At 36.1% G+C, this 20,450-nt stretch overlaps 1 protein-coding gene across 4 annotated transcripts in view; it reads left to right on the top strand.

Moving 5' to 3' along the window:
• LOC138937138 (uncharacterized) overlaps positions 1 to 20,450 on the top strand; it is a 33,678-nt gene that overhangs the window by 1,299 nt on the left and 11,929 nt on the right. The window contains exon 1 of one of the 4 annotated variants that reach the window (XM_070303099.1): positions 2,346 to 2,631. The exons of 2 other annotated variants lie outside the window; for them this stretch is intronic. In XM_070303099.1, coding sequence (XP_070159200.1) covers positions 2,551 to 2,631 — 81 coding nt within the window. In that variant the 5' untranslated portion in view covers positions 2,346 to 2,550. Of the gene's footprint in view, positions 1 to 2,345; positions 2,632 to 16,433; positions 16,637 to 20,450 lie in introns of those variants that run through there. One more of the 4 variants, XM_070303102.1, reaches the window with a different exon arrangement.

Raw genomic sequence — 20,450 nt, 5'->3', positions numbered from 1 at the left:
ATATTTAAATATGCGTGTTCGGTATTTTCGGAGCATTAAAAAATAAAATTTTGAGGGTAAATTATATATATAGATTTTTAATTATATACAAATTAGATCAATTTATATTTAAACCGTTTATTTATTGTCGATAGAAAGATGCGAAACGGAAATTACCATATAAACGGAAATGACCATAAAGCTATAATGCGCGCAGAATGTTTATCGACATATATGTGCGTTTCCCTGAATATCAATCGTTTTCTCCAAGATTTTATAGATGAAACGACTTGATTTTCCGGCCACGTGCCCTTCGAATAAGAAGAAAGACATTAAACTGGCGCCCACTATTACCGCTATTTTTTGCACGTTTTTAATTTAACACTGTCATATTTTTTAACAAAGAAAATTCCAGAATAATTCGCCGTTTTATCGTATAATTAAACTCGATCAAAACTTATATTTAATCAATGCCCGCGATACATTTTTATAATAACTGCATTTTTTATCTATTTTTTTTAATAGTAATCTTTTAATAAAAATATAATGTTTGCGATATATGAAAAAATTAACAAGGAAATTCCTGAAGATTTCGAGCAAAATCTGGACATTTCCATGTGACGCAGCATGGTGCGTGACACGTGCGTGAGACACGCAGGATGAATCATCGCATGCGTCCCATGTACTGTGTGTATCATAAAAAAAGAAAAAAAAAGACAGCAGCTCTTCTAATTTCGTCACTTTAATTTCGTTTCTTGAATATTAATGTCTCGAGTATAGATTCGAGCCGATTGCAAACAATAAAATACCATGAATGCGAGTCACGCCGATCACGCACGCGGATGCATCCGATGCATGTTCGTGAGACAAACAAAAGAGTCGAAAGATGCGAATAGACGCCGTTGTTGGAGAATAGGAGACGCGTGCATATAAATTATATGCGACATCGATTATTCGTATAATTTGTAAATTCAAAATAAGAATCATTTTTGTCGAAATTAAATTTTGAGATTTTTATTTCTGAATTTTTAATATCACGATTATAATCTTGACAACGAAATCCCATAATAAAAAGATGAACTTTTCAACTCCGTGAAAATTAATCTGTTTTCGAGGTAGAAGCCTCTCTGGCGACTTTCTTACAACATTCGGTTCCCAACCTGACCGCATTCCGCAAGGAATTCGGCCTCTCCGTCTATTAAAGATGCTTGCCGACGTATCCGTTGAAACGCAAAATCAAACGCATCTGTTGAAAAATGGCGAAAAGATTCCGCGAACATGATGCAATAATCATGAAACCTGTTAGGTAATCTTCTTAGGTACCGTCAGAATCATGAAGAATCCTCCCGAATCGAAAAATAAAACGATTTTCTAGGAACAATGATGATTAAGGACTAGATATTAGAGGAATTATGGTAGGATGCGGTTAACGGTATCTAAAGGCCCTTGCACTCCTCGGCTCGACACGTCATAAGGAATGATGAACGATATCAATGTTTACGCCATACAGGACGCGAGCGATTCCTCTCGCTTGCTTCCTTCTCGTATCGTGACTCACGCGCGCGTCTGCAAATCTCCTCTGGCAGACTTTATGGTGCTGGGAAGAAGCACCGTATAATCCCATAAACCCGCACTAGTGGAATCGGCGAACGCGACGTTGTTAAAGCAACGAGAGATTACAGACGGGAAAATAGTTCGCGCCTCCCAAACCAATGATATTACCAGGCTTCAATTTTTGACCCTTTTTAAAATTGAAGAATTTGTGCATATCTGAGATAAAATAAAAAAATAATTGAAAGATGCAAAGAAAATAATAATATAATTTTAATCAATTCCGGAGCCAACTATATTTTCGTGAGATTTCCTTCCATAGATATATTATCAAGATTATTTTAAATGTTAAGAATTCACTATATAAATATTGTTGTCTTTTAACTGATCTTAGTAAAGTAATATCGATTCTAAATTATTTAAAGGACCCGTAAATAGAAGGCGTTTCAAAGGATTCTGATATAAAATAGAGTTGAAATATAATGCATGCGGTATGCACATTCTACAATATATATCCCTTCTTCTTTTCCTCTCTATTTCTTTATTACATTATCCATTTTATTATTACCAAGAGTGTATACCTTTTTTTTACTAGTCAGAGATCGCTCAAAGAGGCTGAAAAAAAAAAATATTGGATTAGACTACCGAGCTGTCAAAGCAAGTCCATCAAAAGAGGGGATAAGAAAAGGTCAAATAGGGTTGCTCGATAGAGAGGAAGAGAAAGGACATGAGAAAGAAGGGGGGCAAAGGCCGGAGAAGGGATATACTCGCGACAACTATGAGTTCAGTGTGATTTTACTCTCCGTCAGGTGTATCTCGTGGATTATTATACTAATCGCGAATCATCTCTGTCGAGCAGAAGTGATTTCAGAGATCAATCTCTTCAAGATCGTGACGAGTGGGAAAACTCTTAACTTTGAACGATTCAAAGTAAACGTTTCAAGTTGTCGCGATCTGGCATTTCGTGTTAAATATGTAAACGATATCGGTATGCTTGATCATACGTAATCGCGTGATCGCATGATCGTGTCTACGGTCCTTTCGAGCGTGACGGGTTTCTATCGGCGACATTCACACGACGGGCCACATGTCAATCTGAAGGTGAGGCGACTTTTAATTTTCAACTTTTTTCGCAGGCGCATGCCTTTAACTCGGTTTGAAAATTACAAAAGATTCGTATATTTCAAACAAAATTAGCAAAATTATTGAGAGAATATATGTATATATGTATGTACGCCGCGATTATATGTATAATATATTGGCAAAAAGTAGGTGGACTGTCTTGAAACCGGTTGACAGACTTGACACAAAAAGGAGCGATTCAGATACGAATGTCGAGTTTCTGTTCATCGCGATCCCGAATTTCTCGTAATATATGATAAACTCAATAAATAAAAAAAAATATACATATATATATATAAATTATTATAATTAAAAATGTAATATAATTAGGATAAAAGAAATACTCCAATCAATTAAAAAATTGCAAGAAATGTAATACTTTATTCGTAATAATTTTTATTCGTCTATTACACGCACATATTTTAATTTTTCTTGGAAATTAATTATTTATATATATATCTTTTTTTTTTTTTTTTAATATATCCCCACTATGGAGCGAAAAAAAAATTATTCAACGATATTTATCCAATTTTTGAAATACGACGTTTCAATTTTTTCTCGAGAAAAATTCTTAATATCGAGAAAACGTTACTTTTTCTCGTGATAAAAGCAAGTTGTTCTTCTTTTTTTCTCGATACCCTGGCAGGAGCACGACTAATCTCGAAGTTCAAGGAATCAATCGCGATCGGAACCGGTCGACGACCAGGTAGTCGAGACATGCTCGAGACGCTTCCGAGAGCTCTTTAATTTAACTCGTCGCTTTTTCCACGACCGATAAAATCGTATCGAATGAATACTAATAGCCGATGATTAATGAATAATGCTTGACGATTAATTCCGATCGTCTGAATATCCGAAGCTGTCCGGATGTTTCGATCTTGTTTCAATAAGAAGTATCTGTAACCTTGAATAATCGCGCTTTGCGTTTAACGTTAATTTCGCTCGCGATTAATTCCACTGGCGTCAGAAACGGGATGATAAATCGCACTCTTATTGCAAGAGCGAGAGTACCCTTACAAAATAATTAGCAATAGTTTAGCGTTAATTGGTTGTTCTTTTTTTCTTTCTCGCCATGAATATATTGCATATATACTCTCCCTCTACAACAACCCTCGCGTTCCAAGACGCGCCTCTTCCATCTGCGTGCTAAGGGCGACTTTAACATTTAATTAAAAATAGCCGGCGGATTAAAAGGCGCCGATAGACGTAAAAGCAACGTTAAATAAGGTCATGCGGCATTTAAAACCCATGGGATAACTATTACGGGTCGATAACCGCGTTCGCGATATAACGAGCACGTAATTGCATCTCTCTCATCATTCTCTTTTGTCGCGCTCATTTCTAATCGATTCACCGATATATTCATTCGTGCCGTAATTACGCGATTCGTTACGCAATTCCGTTTATGTTTCGCGTGTAGCATATATGTATATAGAATATATATAGGTGCGATTCGATGACTCGAAACCACCGTGATCATTGCAATTCCCATCCGGTCGATTTGCTCGTTCAGATACGCCATAAGTGTCCATTTACAAGGGTTATCGAGGGACTAATGGGAACTCATTTCAGTGTAACGCAATATTTATTCAAGAAAATAGAAGAGCGCCCACATATATTTGCAGAGGGAGAGCTGCATTTGCCTGAAATTATCGAAGGGGAAGGAAAGATTATGAGCGTAATTTATAAAGTAAAAATTTCACGTCATACTATATCTTTTAATAATTTCATAAATGTTTACGCTTCAAACTCTCGATTCTTTATTCTCGAGTGTATTATATTTTGATTTGGATATGAATGGACATGGATCGATTATTATTTCATTGGCTTGTATCATCCGATAGGAAATGAAATAGAGACACGTTCGCGGCGATCCGTTAGTCATTGTTATGCGACGTGACGTAGAGCACAGGCCTGTACGCGTTTAGCCTCGTTAAAAACAATTAAAAGCGGCTCAAAGCTTAATTGGCACGATCGCTAAAAGGCGTATTCGTTTAATCGACTCTATTAAAGAAATGCTCGTACGTGCGAGCGGCTCAACGAGCGAGCGTTTCATTTTCGTGGGAGACGTACCGTGAAAATGAATAAAATGGATAAACTAAGGGGAAAATAATAATATCCCAAGTCATATGCAGTGAATACCTAAAGAAGACCCTCTCTTTTAAATATACCTATAAATTTGTACCGCAAGATAAAATTATACGAGAGACTTCCGAGAAAAAAGGTGGCATGTTTGACAAAAGCTAAACTCTATTTAAAGAGTTCGGAGCGCAAGCGAAACAAGTCGGACTTGAGAGGGTTTAACTTGAATAAGACTTTGTATATAAAGCGAAGCTTATAAATGATGGACTTGCCCCTTACTCGTGTCTTGAACCCTTCATTTATCGCGCATACTTTTTGTCGAAGAATAACGACCTTGTCTTCTTCTTCTTCTTCTTCTTTTTCGCTAACGCTAGACATATTCTGACAAGCGACAGGCCGCCTGTTCGTACCCTTTCACGTAGCTTCTCATAATGGGAGCCCTTCGTCGAGGATAAGGACAATGATGCCTAGGACGCAACGTCGTGTTTCCGTCGCATTTTTGAAAAATCCCACGACACGTATCCCACGATATGTCGGAGCATTAACGCGTCTTTCTTTTATATAGCATCAGGATTTTTCGGTAATGAGGACGTGTTATGCAAATCGACGATGAGATATTGTAACTGTCGCGTAAACGGTATACGCGAACGCGCGTCGTCTTTCACTTCCATATGGGGGGCTCATATGGCTCAAATGAAGAAACGAATTCTATCGCGTGTTGATCGACACATATAATTTCTTCGCTAATTTGCCATTTCCTTTGTAGCTCGCGGAATACATTACAGAGCTTTGCGCTACTTTATTGTCTCACCCGTTATTTGTATCGCGAACGAATATGTCGTATCAAAGTAATCGTCCGTCTCTCTCTCTTCTACTTGGAAAAATTTGCAACACCTATTTGTGATGATAAAACGGCAACTAAATTGCAAAATCCTATTTTATCTTGAGATTGGGAGCGCGACTTTAATCTTTATCCCCGGCTCTACGGTACAACTTCTTCCGTAGATAACCCCCGAAGTATTTATAGTATTCCCGCGTTCATTTCACGGCCGGTTAATAACCGGATAAAATAGCCGATGGTACCGATTAACGAGTCACGAGTTCCCGGACTAACATGCTCCCATCTCTTCCCAGAAGGAGAAGAGAACTCTCGATAAATCAGGACCTCGCCGCTCCGTATCAAGCGCGAGAATAACTTATCTCGCTCACAATGCTCTGCTCGCGTAATTCCTGGATATATTCCTTCGAACGCGAAGCAGCAAATTAAAGTCCTCCGCGGAAATACACTATCTCCAATCGGACACTCGCGACCGGACTCCCAATAGATCCATTCGTTATTACTCAGTATATATTATCTTTAAGCCGTCATAATTTGCATTTAATGTAATAAGAAGAAATAATATTTCTGAAAATTTTAATCAATTTTGTAAAACATAAAAGGATTAATTTTACATATATATATATATACAATGTGTTTATGATTTTGAGATACATAGAAATTATTGCGAATTTTTCCAAGCGATCTCTTGGAAAACCGGATACAAGGCTCGTCGAAAATTTCCAAGCATCGCGATAACTCATATTAACCAGTCACGATTCTCAATCTCGTTTCAGTACGATGTGAGGCTCCTCGAGCGATTTATGCCGATATAATACCGATCCTTCGATCGCTCCAATTCTCTTTTGCCTCGTAGATCAGTACCTCCTGCACGATGTGAATATCTAGGTGATATATCGAGGAAAAACTTCTCCGAGTATTTTAAGATGCAGCAGCATATCTTTGCATTGTTTATTTTTTATGAGCGGAAATAAATTTTATAATTATACAAAATTCTAACTTATTTTTGAAAATTCAAATTGTTCCTTTAATAAATCTCTCTCGGAGAGAACTACGATCGTGCGAATTACGATCGGAATTCTGTTTTTCACGAGGACCGTAGTCTCACATTTGTTGAGTTAGGAAAAATGAGCATGCGAGCGCCTTGCTCTCATAAATAAAGTGCAGCGGAGCGTAGGCGAGGACTCTTTGTGCACGCGACGTACGCACGATTTGTTGTTGCAACAGGGTGGAAAAGCAAGCGAGGGAGCCGCGAGGAATTACCTGTCTGGCGTATCCTCGTTTCGAGATGCGTGGGCGTGCGTAGGTATCAGGCCCTGAAAAGAAATCATCAGGGAAGCACGCGGTTAAAGAACGATACAGAGATAAGGCTCCTGATAGTCGTGCTAAAGTTTATTAAGACTTTATTATTTATCGTTTATAATTTTCATTTGTGTCATATCGCTCAATCTTCTTACAACTTATTCCTTTTTACCGTATCCTTTATTCTCTCAATTTATTGTTTTATAATATTTTATTTTATTATATTTATAAGTTTTAATTTTTATTAATTTATTATTTTTTTATTATTTATTTTTAATAAATTCTCTGCTCTTACTCACTTTTATCTTGTTTGTTTATTATAACGACTTATCAGTTGCGACAAATGTCATGTACATTTCGCAAAATCTAAATCAACCGATATTGCTCGAGTCTGTCAGTCGACGATATGGTACTTTGCCGTATTGATACGTATGTGCAAAATAAACGTTGATTCAATCTTGCAATGTTATCGCGATTTAATTCTAATTCCCATCCGGCAAAGTGTTATCCGAGGGATTATAAGGAGTACGATATATATTGCAAAATTATATCCATATTAAATCCTTTTCGTGTGTATGTTGCAAATTCTTTTACATCATCATACATCGTACGCTTTGTGTCATTTATTCTCCTGGCAATATTAATTATACAATATAATATTTATAACGATTGTAAAAATTTTCCTTTAAATTTCAGCAAGAAATTTCTCTCTTACTCTTTTTTTTTTCTTTCACGTTACATTGCACTCGTGCGATTGTTTAACAGCAATCTTCAACGTACACGCGAGGGGTGGACTATCCTTACGGGAGGGAGTTACAATTGTTGGTAAATTGTTACACGTATAACAGGGTAGCATGCTCGCAACAGGTTTTTTTGCAAAATGCGCGACGCGAGGGAAGCTCGGAAAATTTCTACGTCCCTGATGACATTAATTTATCGCCGCGCGCTATTTGCGCAACGCTTTAACGCAACAACGGCGACGATAATGGCTTTATAATGACAACGAAATCGTTCGTTCAGCGCCGCGTATCGAGTTCAGGGCCGTTTCAGGATTCTTACCGTTGTCGCTGTGGTGGCATTTTTTCAACCGCATTGTCTTGTACAAAGTGGCCTCTCGCAAAAGATGAGATTTCGTTCCGCTTACTCGTCTCTCGCAAGGCGCAACATTTATTTTACCGAGCCGCGAACAAAAAGATACCTATTATATTTATCCCCGAGACGTAAAAGAGTTAAGATATATCAAAAAAGTTGACGCGTATAAAATTACAATATTATTTAATAATTCAAAAATTATTGCATATTTTTCTCTTTCCCTCTCTCTCTCTCTCTCTCTCTCTCTCTCTCTCTCTCTCTCTCTCTATACAATGTATTCAGAGATATATTCTCGATTTATATATAACGTGTCTTTATTTAAATATTTTATTATGCAAATGTCATTCACAATCAATTTTTATTACTTTTGATACGTCAACTGCCAATTGAATTGTAAACTATCCCCAGGCCAAGGAAAAGTATTTTTATTTATTGTTTTTTTTTACGCATATATATTTGACTCGGATAAAAAATTTTTTACATAAAGAAAAACTGAATTTTCGCCAAATTACGTATATTAATTTAAGCATCTTAATATTACATACATCATATATACACACAATCAACGTATTATAATTAATTTATAATATAATTTATCTTTATTATATCTTAAATAATTTAGTATGTGCAAATATATACGTGTCTGTATCTGAGTATAGGATTTTTAATATTCTAATAGTGATATTACATCGATTACATTCTGATGGGATAAATTTCTCTTTCGTTTAGTAGCCCATCGCCTTGCAGCAAATGGAATTATGCAAGGAATAACATTATATAAAACACCACATTATTATGTGCATATTATTATCCGTATCACTCGTATATCCTAATACAAAACTCGTCTAAAAACGAAAACTGATGTTTATAATAACGTGAAATATATATATCAGAGGTGAAAAAAAAATATGCTTCCGGTTAAAGAAACTCGCGCCTCTCTTATCGATGACGAACGTAACGCGGGGAATCGCATTGCATCGTATATTGCAGTTCCTCGGTGCGAGAAGTCGCCAAGGGCGACACGCGAATGCGCGGCGTACGCATCCGCGCGTGTCGGACACGCACGTGTGTACATACGTACATACGCGGTCCGCGATGCATGCACATGCGTATGCGGATGCGGCCGCTCGTCCGCTGTCGCTTCCACCGTTTCCATGCTCGCCTGATAGAACCGCGATCAAGACGTTTGCGCAAATCGCGTAACGCGGACGCGCATACGCGCTCCACGCACGCGGTCGACGCGACGTCGCGTCGTATCTGTCACCTCCTCGCGCGGCCTGATAATGATAATAAACGCGGCCGCGTAGGCCGCCGCGTAGCGCGCGTGAATATAAATTTTTTTCTTTGACCTAGAATTTCTCGCAAGGCATCTAGAGAAATTTATCCGATCAAAATATCAATGTAATATTACTGTTAGAATATTAAAAATCTTACTATATTCAGATACATATATGTATATTTATGTATACTAAATTATTTAATATAATAAAAATATAATAAAAAAGTTACACCAAAAAATCTTTAAAATATTTTTCGTATCTGGAATTTTGAACGAAAATATCTGAAAGATTAGAGAATTTTCAGAAAATTTTTTTACAACATTTGAGTTGAGAGAGAGACACACTATCTCAAGAAAAAAAAAAAAAAAAAAAAAAAAACACTGCGGAAACGCGCAATAAAGAAAACGGATATAAATCCATCTTTAATAAAGATATTAAAAGATCTAAACACATGTACGATTCTGCAGATAATATTAAATCATTTGCTTTATTAACCGTATTAAAGATATAATTTAGATATAAATAATGTGGAGACATATATATAATTTTACAGTTAAATATGTAAAAAATGAGCAATTTAGATATAGCAGAATATTTAGAATATAAATTTGCGGTCTAATAAATTTGCGGCAATAATCTTTCTCTCTCTCTCTCTCTCTCTCTCTCTCTCTCTCTCTCTCTCTCTCTCTCTCTCTCTCTCTCTTCGGTTCTAAAATTTATTATACACATCCATATTTTCAATTGAAATTACCGAGAGATAGGCGCTTTTTCGCGGCCGATTTTGTTTTGATAGCTGGAGGATAGGATCTAGTACATGTGACAACTAATGGAGTAAAGAGAAATCAAGCGATTTATATCGCGAACATATAGGCGATCTTTGAATTCCGCAGCTCGCTGAACTAGATTTATACTGGATTTATCATTGAGTATCTCGACCGCAAAATTTTCCACGGAAACGCGTTCTGATTTTGACAATTTATTTATATCGTTTATGCAAAATACATCTTTTTCGATACGCGAATGATTTTTATATTGCAGAAAGAAAAATTATCGTAAAGATGTCAGAAATTTTACTTCGATGTCTGACACGAGTGTTTTCTTTTTTACAATTAGATATTCGATTTACCTCAGAACGCGACGATCTAAAATCTAAATAGAAAGAATTTATCGAAGCAAACTTGTTGTCTCCGCTGGCTAGTATAATTTTAAAATCCTCTTTTATGCTCCGAAGATAATTATTTATTTACACACAAATTTATGTATACTGATTAGAGAGAGAAATAGTGATATTTAATTAATTATTATCTGTTGTTTCAATTATATATAACACAATATTATCTCAATATAACGAAGTTACAAGAGATATCGAACGTAACTCGATACTGAACGAGTAGAAAAGTGTTTCTTTATAATTTATTAAATTTATAATTATTTTATTTGTGTATCGACTTGGACGTGCGTAATTTTCTCTGACAATTCTGTCTCTACGATCGATAAGCGCAGTCGAGGGAATCTCCGTATGACTTCCCTCGATGTTGGTTAGTGTGCTAATCATTCGTATATGCACGTACCGTTAGAGCTTCTCGCATTTTATATTTATCAAGATTTATGCGGCGAAATGCATCTCTTCAAATACGTTCCCGCTTCTTACTCGGCGAGCGAAATGTTGAATGATAATTATGCACGCGAACGAAATCAAAAGTGAATCGAGCCTCGTAAAGCGAGCGGCCAATTGCTTATGATTAGTAAAGATTATTATCGCGCGCGAAAGATTTCAGAACTTTAAGGAAACTCTACGTTTTTAATCCAATTAATGAAAAGAATTCAACTTAATTAATGGAATTAGATTGTTTCTTAACAACAGATAAAATCGACGTTCGGAGAATGCCGCGACTAATTAACACAAAATTGCGCAATTAGAAGCGTAATTAGGTGACGGTATCGAGAGAGTGAGTTTGTTTTATTGGCCGCGATACGCGATGACTATCTCGATTTAATTTACTTTACTTAGGAGGTAAGTTTATTTCTTTTTCTCTACCGAAAACCATAACTGTTTCTTTTTATTTTTTTTTTATTTTTTTATTTTTCGAAATCCGATGAAGGAATAGAAAATCGCATGCAACGAGATGCTGTAAAATATCCGTTTCCTCGTATGGCGAAAGTTTTCGATATAAAAAAAAGGGAAAGAGGAGTTAACAAGGACACCTAATAAGGGTTAACTATGAACAATTGTACGTAAACGATATGATTCTCTGACTTGTTGATTATATATGTTGTATGCGCGTTCCTTCACCCGCAATAACGCGAAAAATTGTCCCTTCGTGTAATCTTGCGATTTCCGCGAACACAGCTATAAAATTAGATGTGAACAGTGTGTAAGAGATGACTATCGACATTGGAATTTCACGGCAGGACAAAAACGACAAGTGCATGCCGTCGTCGCGTCGCGCGGAGGATAGGAAAACGATGAGGTACGTTTCTTATGTATAGAATCATCGTCCCCAGATGGTTCTATTACGCGACTTAACGGTAATATTGCAAGAGAATTGAGACGTCGTTAATTAGCATCTTAAAATGCAATTGTAGAAGGCATTGCAAAAATTGGTTTTACAAAATGTTACATATAATAAATATTGTAAGTGAATGGAAAAATTCTTTTCTCTCTTCGCCTAAAAAAAAAAACTAATAAGAAACATGATCAAGAAAGGAGATTAAAGTTTATATGATTTTATTGTAGGATCTTTATTATATATTATACCAATCACACTCATATTTCTATTTCGATAAAACGAATATTAATAATATATTTCTTCCATCATTAATTATAATGTCATAGTGAAATAATACAATACGTATGTTTCTCTAGATAATTTAGCAATCGATCAAATATCCAACTCAATCACCAAAAATATTACGATTCGATATTAATGGAAATAAGTCTTCTGTCTGTCTGAAAATTGTATATATTTGTATACGAAATTATATACGAAACAGAAATATAGTCTAGAGTATCTTATCGTTTGAATATATTGTAGAATCTGAAATTTAGGTCAAGGGACGAATATTTCTTTTATCGATGAACTACTTGGGCATGTGTATTAATACAATGATAGAGAAAATTATCGAATACATCAGAGAGATAAGAAAAATCTGTTATACATTTTATAAATTTGAAAGCACGCGCATTCGATTATGTATATTCTTTACTTAATTTTCTATCGGATTCCCCACTTATTGTGCAACGAGTCGCATCGTATCACGACGCCGCGCATGGCGCGAGGGACACCCGGCGCACGTGCCACGTGCATTCTGTCAGATTCTGTTCTCCGGATACACGCGTGGCATTACGTCTACACCAGACGTGTCGCGCACCCGTGACTCCGCCGTGTGTCTCTCGCCTCATACGATGTCGTTGATCTCTCGGCGTGCGCATGTCCAAGGCAGGGACAAAATTCACGTGCAGGGATAAATAGGAATAATTTGACTTAAACCCTCTCTCTCGAGTCTCCTTTTGTCGAGAGAAAAATCTGAATTACTTATCGATCAGATTCGTTTTTACGTGATTGTAGACAGGTCAGAAATTTTAAAAAATTTTCCTAGGTGGATCAATCTTACATAAGAGCACTGTAATTCAGCAAATAATAATAATAGCAAATTATGTATATTATTGGGAATATATGTGGAGAAGTTAAAATTAATCGCTTTTCCACGTCATAGTTCTTTCTCCAAATTGTCTTACAAAGGCGCAATTTTGCGTGACGATTACAATTAAAATCATAAATCACCGAAGAAAGATGATTATTCGGTTTAGCTCCGATTGCGGAAAATTGCGGAGTACTTCGATATTAAAAAATATGAAAAACAGAGAGAAAGAGAGAATTAATCGAGCGTCGAGAAAGCGATACAAAGCAAGAGTGATAGTCGAGTGGAAAGGCGCGTAAAAGCGAATTTACACGATTCGAGCTTGACGATCGTGTCCCTCGATACGTGAACGCATTGAATAAAAGATGAATTTTTTTATTTGAGCACATGAGCTACGGAAAAACAGAACTGAGAGTGAAAGCGAATCTACGACAAGAATAAATATTGTAAATGAGAATGTGAAGAAGAGAGAGAATTTTTGTCGGGGATGGAAGAGGGAGAGTATAAATGACACGCGATGTAGTCTCTGAAAAATCGCAAAAGCAAAATTACGAAACTCCGCCCGTGTGTTTGAATACTACTATTACCTCAACGCAACACCAATCTACATATATACAACAACATATAATTATAAACCACTCCGCTCGTATATCCTACCGCGTTGCTGAATCAAATTTTAATGACAGATTTCTCGACGAAGACGAGATTGCGCGGTTGATTCTCTCCTGGCTTGAAAATTTTATCGGATCGTTTTTGCCCGAGTATTATCCGATTCGTTTTTCTTTCGTCACGGACGATTCGCGGATCCGAGGGTCGAAAGGGAAGCGTGCAAAAATTCGCCTTAATAGGGCCCGCGATGCGTCCGCAAAATTGACTTGACTGTCTCGAATCGGCTGGATATCAATTAAGTAATTTGTCGGGGCCCGCGCGCTGCGCGTTCATGATCGATGGGGCCTACCTGTCAAGGTTGCCAGAGAGAGAGAGAGAGAGTTCAAGGCCGATCATTTTCTCTTGCGCGAGGAAAGCAAACGTGCACGTGACATATGTGTGCGTGTTACGAGAGAATTATATTTGAGCCGAGCAGTCGAGTTTATCCGGAACGAATCTGAATCAGATGTATCGATACCGATAATTTTCAAGAAATTTTTCCTCCATGTTACAATCCTAGAAATAACAACGTTTTCGCTCCTTCAGTTTGCATGATTCTTTGTCATGTAATTGCGAGAAAAGAAAGTTTCACCGCCGAGTGTTCATTTTAGCTACCAAGGAAAAATGACAGTTTGATTTAAAATAGTTTTACGACAGTTTATAATAAAAGTCGAATAATCAAAAATTTTCCATAGTTATAATTAAAAGAAAAGAAAAAAAAATATATATATAAAGAGTGTGTGTCTCTCTCTATATATTTTATTATTTATTATTAAAAAGATTATTGTCTCAACTATTTTATATATCATATCATAAGAAATATCGCCTTTTTCAAATTTATTATTCATAAAATTAAGATCTATTGTTATAAGACTTCCTATATATTTCGCGTGACATGTAGAATCTTATTCATGTCAAGTTCCATATTGTACATTTTCAACCGATCATGCATAGTTACCTCAACTCTATCGCTCTAATGAATCTCGTATCTCCGCCGCTTCTTCACATCTCGATTCTCTCGTCAATATCTCTGAATCGCAATGATACAGAATCGATTGCAATATGCGCGTTCATCTACCCCCGCGAATGCTGCGTATTTTTAACAGCGATGCAACAATCGACCGCGAAGTCTTCCCGAGATACTCTTCCTCTCACACTCCACTCTCTTCTCTCTCGCATAATATCTCGTCCATTGTCCTCGCTGCCTACAATCAAGAAGACCTTGCGGTACTTTGCGTGGTGAAAGAAGCGCGAGTTATCCTCTAACACTCAGATTTAGCTTTCTTGAGAGTTGCAAGCTAATGTATTTCAGAAAAATCTTGTTTCAAATGGCTAGACTATACGTCCGAAAGATTTAAAAGGATATTTCAACGATAAATTTTTTAATTAAAACCGTTAATACGAGACTCAATCTCTTTCATTCTCTTTCTCTTCCTCTCTCTCTCTCTCTCTCTCACGTTTCGAATTAATTTCATATATATTTTATTATACTCTATAATGAGAAAAAAATTTTAAAAAGATATAAAGATGCTAAATTTTCTTTTAATTGTAGTCACACATTAAAAATCTGGGAGTTTAATCTTTTCGTGTCTATTTTAGGATACAGAGACTCATACATTTATTATACCTTTATATTTTGCACGATTAAGATGACTAGATTAGATTTATCGTTCATTATATATTTTCTCTTTAATCGTCGCGGCTCGTATGTATTTCGCTGGAATGAAACGCGTTTCTAGAGCTTGAAAAAAAAAAAGTCATACGTTTATGACAGGAGGCACCGGGAAGAGCCTGCCGCTGCCATGAATGATAGTAATGTACGCGTGCATGATCGTAATAACATTCGTAAAGCTGTTACATGGCGAAACTCGTAAAGTAAAGGAAGAAACGTCGAGAGGAAAAAGACGGAGGAGAAGAATGGATAATGGAACAATGACTAAGACGTCGCTTAACTTTCATCGCAGAGTGAAACCGCATTTCTTGGCTACCGTTATTGGCATAATTGCGTACTATCAATATTCTATTCGTATATTTACCGAACATTGCAACGAAATCGATTAGTGGATTCTTTAGGATTTATGAGGTTGAATCGATACATTCAAGTAGACGTTTAAATCCATGTATATGCATATATGTATGACGTAATGCATTCTTATATGCTATATTTTTTTTTTTTAATATATATGTTATATTTTTATTTTTTTAATTATATATATATATATAAAATTAAAAAAATAAAGGTAAAAATATAACATATATAATATATACATATATAAGAAAAATATATGGTAAAACTGCATAAAAAGTAACAACTCCGATTTAATCGCTATTTAAATATATTGTAGGGGAGTTTTTTCTGAGCAATTCCCCGCAAGAAACAAATGGGGGACGACATTGGTTTAGGAGATATAATAAATTGAAGTTTGACAGTTTTAATGCTTTTTCTCATGTATTATAAAGTAATATTAAGAAAAGTAAAGTTTTTGTATACGTTGTATTTGTTGTAGAGCAGACGAACAAGTGTTTGTTTATATCTATGGGGTAGGTAGACGATCATAAATATTTTGTCAATAATGTGTTTCATTTATTTCTCGCAGTTCGTTAACAGCTTTCGACATGCGATTACATGAATTTCCGAGTCATGTGTTCAAAAATATTATTTATTGAATGCATTATGTCAGTTTGATTTTCTCCAGGAATAAAATGGAACTCCTTTTGCGTGTGAGCCATGAATCGAGAAACTCACCTATAAAATAGTACGATCGTAATAACGCGTGCTTTGAACTACCAAAACGAGTAAATTGCCGCGAAGAAAAAGGTGTCGAGAACAAGAAGGAAACGGGGCAGGCATCATCTTCCCGCAGGCATACTCACGCAGAGCCCATTACGCATTGGACACGTATGATCACTTTTCAAACATAATATCGGTGTCTCGCCGCGTGTTTGTTATCCGTGTCGTGTATCTCGCGTGCTATCTCTATCGCGATCGCGATTACGAGCAAGAAGCCGGCCATGAATGATCAAAGGATGAAGGCCGCACAGAAGTCTCCGCTAATCATTAGTAGAGCACGCGAGCTCTCATTGAAGCTGAAATACGAAGGTACATCAACAATATTTAATATTTTTCATACAGAAGCAGGAATTTTTTAGGTATAATTTTTCTTCGAATTAATGCGATGATATTTTTCTAAACGAAAATGCGCGAGATATAACTTAAGAATCCTCGAATCTAATTTTCTTCCATCTCTTTTTTTTTTTTTTTTTTTTTTGTATAAATTGTTGAACGATAGAGTTCGCTCAAATTAAGTCTGTTATCGCACTGTTGAATATGATGACGGATGTAATGCTGACGATAAGAGAAAAGCGCGTGCAACAATTAGAGCGGAATGCGGGCGATCAAGCATGACAAAAATGTGCCCGGCTAGTTTTCTCTATCCAATCGATATGGGATGAAAGTTCTCTACTTTGACCGTCCATCAGCTTTGATCGTAGTTGAATCGTTATCGCGAGCAAATTATTAAGACTCGACATCTTTGAAGACTCTGTATCTTTGATATTGACGCTAGGATGAAAATAGCTCTTTCGAATGGCTATAACGGTTGCGTTCTTCGTATATCGAAGTTTTACAGCAGCTACCCTATTAGCTATTTTCGGCAATTATGTCGAGAAAATTATGAACAGGCGATCAAAGAGCGATTTTATGAAGATATACGGAGAATTTTTTTTCTCGCTTAAGAACGAAGAAAACCGCATCCGAAACGTGCGCTCCACTTTCGTCGACACACATATACACATACAGTAGCCAGTTTTAAAGAGAACGGTGACATTCCGTCCCGATAAGATAACAGCGACACGATCATTACTCTCGGATAGCGACAACTTTATATTTTTCCGTTGCATAGGCTGTTTTACCGCGATTCTCGAAATTGTTCTCCATGCACAAAGTACCGTTCGTCGGATCTGGCTTTAGTTTGCCTTAAAAATATCGGGTCGTATATCTATCACAATCAAATATTTTCAATGTTGAACTAAAACTTTTATGAGAGTCTCATTTTGAAAATTAAACCACGACACGCCTACGATTATTTTTAATTCGTTTTTTTTTTTTTTTTTTTTTTATTATATAGACGCGTGCAGTGAGTCACGCGATCGTAAAATATTGTCGTATCTTTTTATAGTTTATGAATGTTTGTTTTAGAAATATAATCGTCAAATTCATTTTTAACGACGATCTGTGACATACTAATATCTTATCTCGGTATATCTTTTCTCGCTCTATCGTTCATCGTTTTTTTTTTTTTTTCATGCTTTTTGCAACTTGGTTGCCATATGTCACTCGCGACGTTGTTTTACGTATTTACGTGATTTAAAAGGTGATTCTCATATCCGAACCTCTCATATTGATAAATAAAGCATTGTTTGATACCGATAGTATGGAAATTATGGGAGAGAGAGAGAGATGATGGGAGTGTGAAAAAGGATCCGCATCGCGGAGCAGCTTTCCCTCATACCTACATGACGCACGCAGATGCGCCCGCATCCCGAGATGCGAGATGCTGCAACGCGATATTTAATTTAACATATTTGCCTTTCCAATTTGATTCGGACTGCATATGTATTTAATTTACTTTCGATTAATCAATATTCTCTTATCTATTTAAAATTAATCAATCCTCTCTTCGCGAACATATCAGTGCTGTCTGGTATATCCACCTATTAAATTGAAGATAAAATCTAATTAAACTTGATAAAGAAGATAAAATATCTCCAAGGACTTCGTTTCTTTCTTTTAATCCCATTTATTTGAAATGCGATGTGAATACTTTGACTAGATCCCTAGTTATATGCTTGCGTCGTAAACTATGTTTAATAAGAAATTAAGCATCGTGCAAAAGTTCCACAAAATCGACGTTTTACTCATTGAAAAACGGTAAGATCAGCTAGAAGATTATATTGTTATACGCATCGCAATTATTTTTATCATTAATCGCACCGTCATTGAAAGATGCGACGAGATAGGAATCGTAATTTATGATAAATTCTTTAAAAGAGAGAATTTATCATTTTTTAAATAAATTTTTAAAAATCCTATATTTAATTTATTTTTAATTTTTGACGTAAAACTAAATTTTTGACATTTCTAAAGATTTTTCATGATTAAATGTAAGTATAGAGAAGATATATACAATACATATAAAGAGAATCTAAAGGATTATTAAAAATTTTGGAAAATGAAGGTTTCGCGCGCAAATATCGACTATACAGGAAGATTATGTAGAGGAAACGAGATAAGAATAAACCAGTGTACGATACCCACGTGATAAGGAATGACATAACCGTCGTCCGACAGGACATTCATATGAACGTAAAACCGGAATTTTGCGGTCGGTCACGAGTATTTATTAACGTAGGCAATAACACAATACTCGTTTCCCTGGATAATTTTCCCTACGTTTATCGCAAAACAATAGACATTTGCGCGTTACATCGCTACATAATGAATAGCTTCCAGTTTTTTTTTTTTTTTTTCCGTTTCGATGAAAAAGCAGGTTTTAAAGAAGAAAATTCTGGTAGCGTCTCGAAATCATGACTCTGTATAATATTGTTCACGATATCTCTTTCCATTCTATAATTGGGTCGTCAATATATGTGAAATTATTATACGAATTATTTTTTAATTATTACTTGTTTCATATGTTATCGTTCCTTTTTATAATTTTTATATACGTATCGAGATTGAAAAGAATTTTAAATGAAGACTGAAACATTTCTGTTATGTGCGTGTGTATTAGTTGACTTTAATTTGAATTTTACGTCACCGTTTCTTAGCTCGCATATATATATGCTCCTTGTATTTTCTTCTTTAAATCTTTTTATTGGTCATCGAGATTATTTCTTCTTATTTTTTTGGGATATTATATTTGTATGATCTATGTTTTGGCATGCACTTTATCGTTACACTCTCTCCTTTTCTGCGCTTAACCGTGCCCGGTATAAAAATCTCTTATAGAGACAAATCTTTTCGTCAAAATAGGACGATTTCGCTAGCATAGATACGTGAAAGTGAACTTTGTCACGACTTTACAAAGTACACATGCGGGCGCGATCGATTGCGAGATCCAGGTGCTCACCTTTGTCCCGTTATCGTTATCGCCGTTACAGTCGTGAAAACAAAGAGGAATTGTCAGCACGACATTTATTTCGCATGCGAGCTAGATATCGTTGGGAACGATGATACCATCATTGTCAATTACCATATAATTGTTGTCGCATCTCGGCTTGATTTTAATTCGAATTCAACTAAACCGATGTGAAATTAAGCGAACGGTATTCCCGCGATTTACACCAACTCTTTGCGTGTCGCAAACGAGAAATTAGTAAAATTAAGCTCAACGTGAATTAGACTTGCGATCGCCTTCACCATCGACCTCGATAGAGATGGATATCGGATTTCCGGAAACCTCGGGAAATCGAATCGATTTCCGTCACGGAACTTGAATAGACATATGCCGAAAGCAAATGTTACATTTTTCTTTTCTATTAAGTTTCCGAATTTTATTATGCCTTGGAACTGAAACGAAGAAATTTTGCCTTCGCGATTTCAATCAATAGAGATATTTTACGATGTAAAATTTACATCATAAAACTGTAGCTCGTCGCCTAGCTAGATAGCGAATATCGATGCCTCGTGATAACGTCGTTGCCCGGATACCAGCTGTATAAATGGATGACCGCAGTTTCTAAGGTAACCGGATTAAGAAATCGATAAGACTAGTGCCTTGGGGGGGGGGGGAAAGAAATTAATTCTTTATTTAATCACTACCATCGGAATGCGAAGAGAGAAATCAATATTACGCAGGTAAACGATATTAGATGCAACAAGAATAACTCAAATCGGATAGAAAAACGGATAA

The sequence above is a fragment of the Polyergus mexicanus genome, unplaced genomic scaffold (genome assembly GCF_030449975.1).
Source record: "Polyergus mexicanus isolate NDT 795.1 unplaced genomic scaffold, iyPolMexi1.0 SCAF_10, whole genome shotgun sequence".
NCBI classification, from domain to species: Eukaryota; Metazoa; Arthropoda; class Insecta; order Hymenoptera; family Formicidae; genus Polyergus; species Polyergus mexicanus.
The sequence above is the reverse complement of the archived record's forward strand: the minus strand, read 5'-3'. Positions and strand labels throughout refer to the sequence as shown.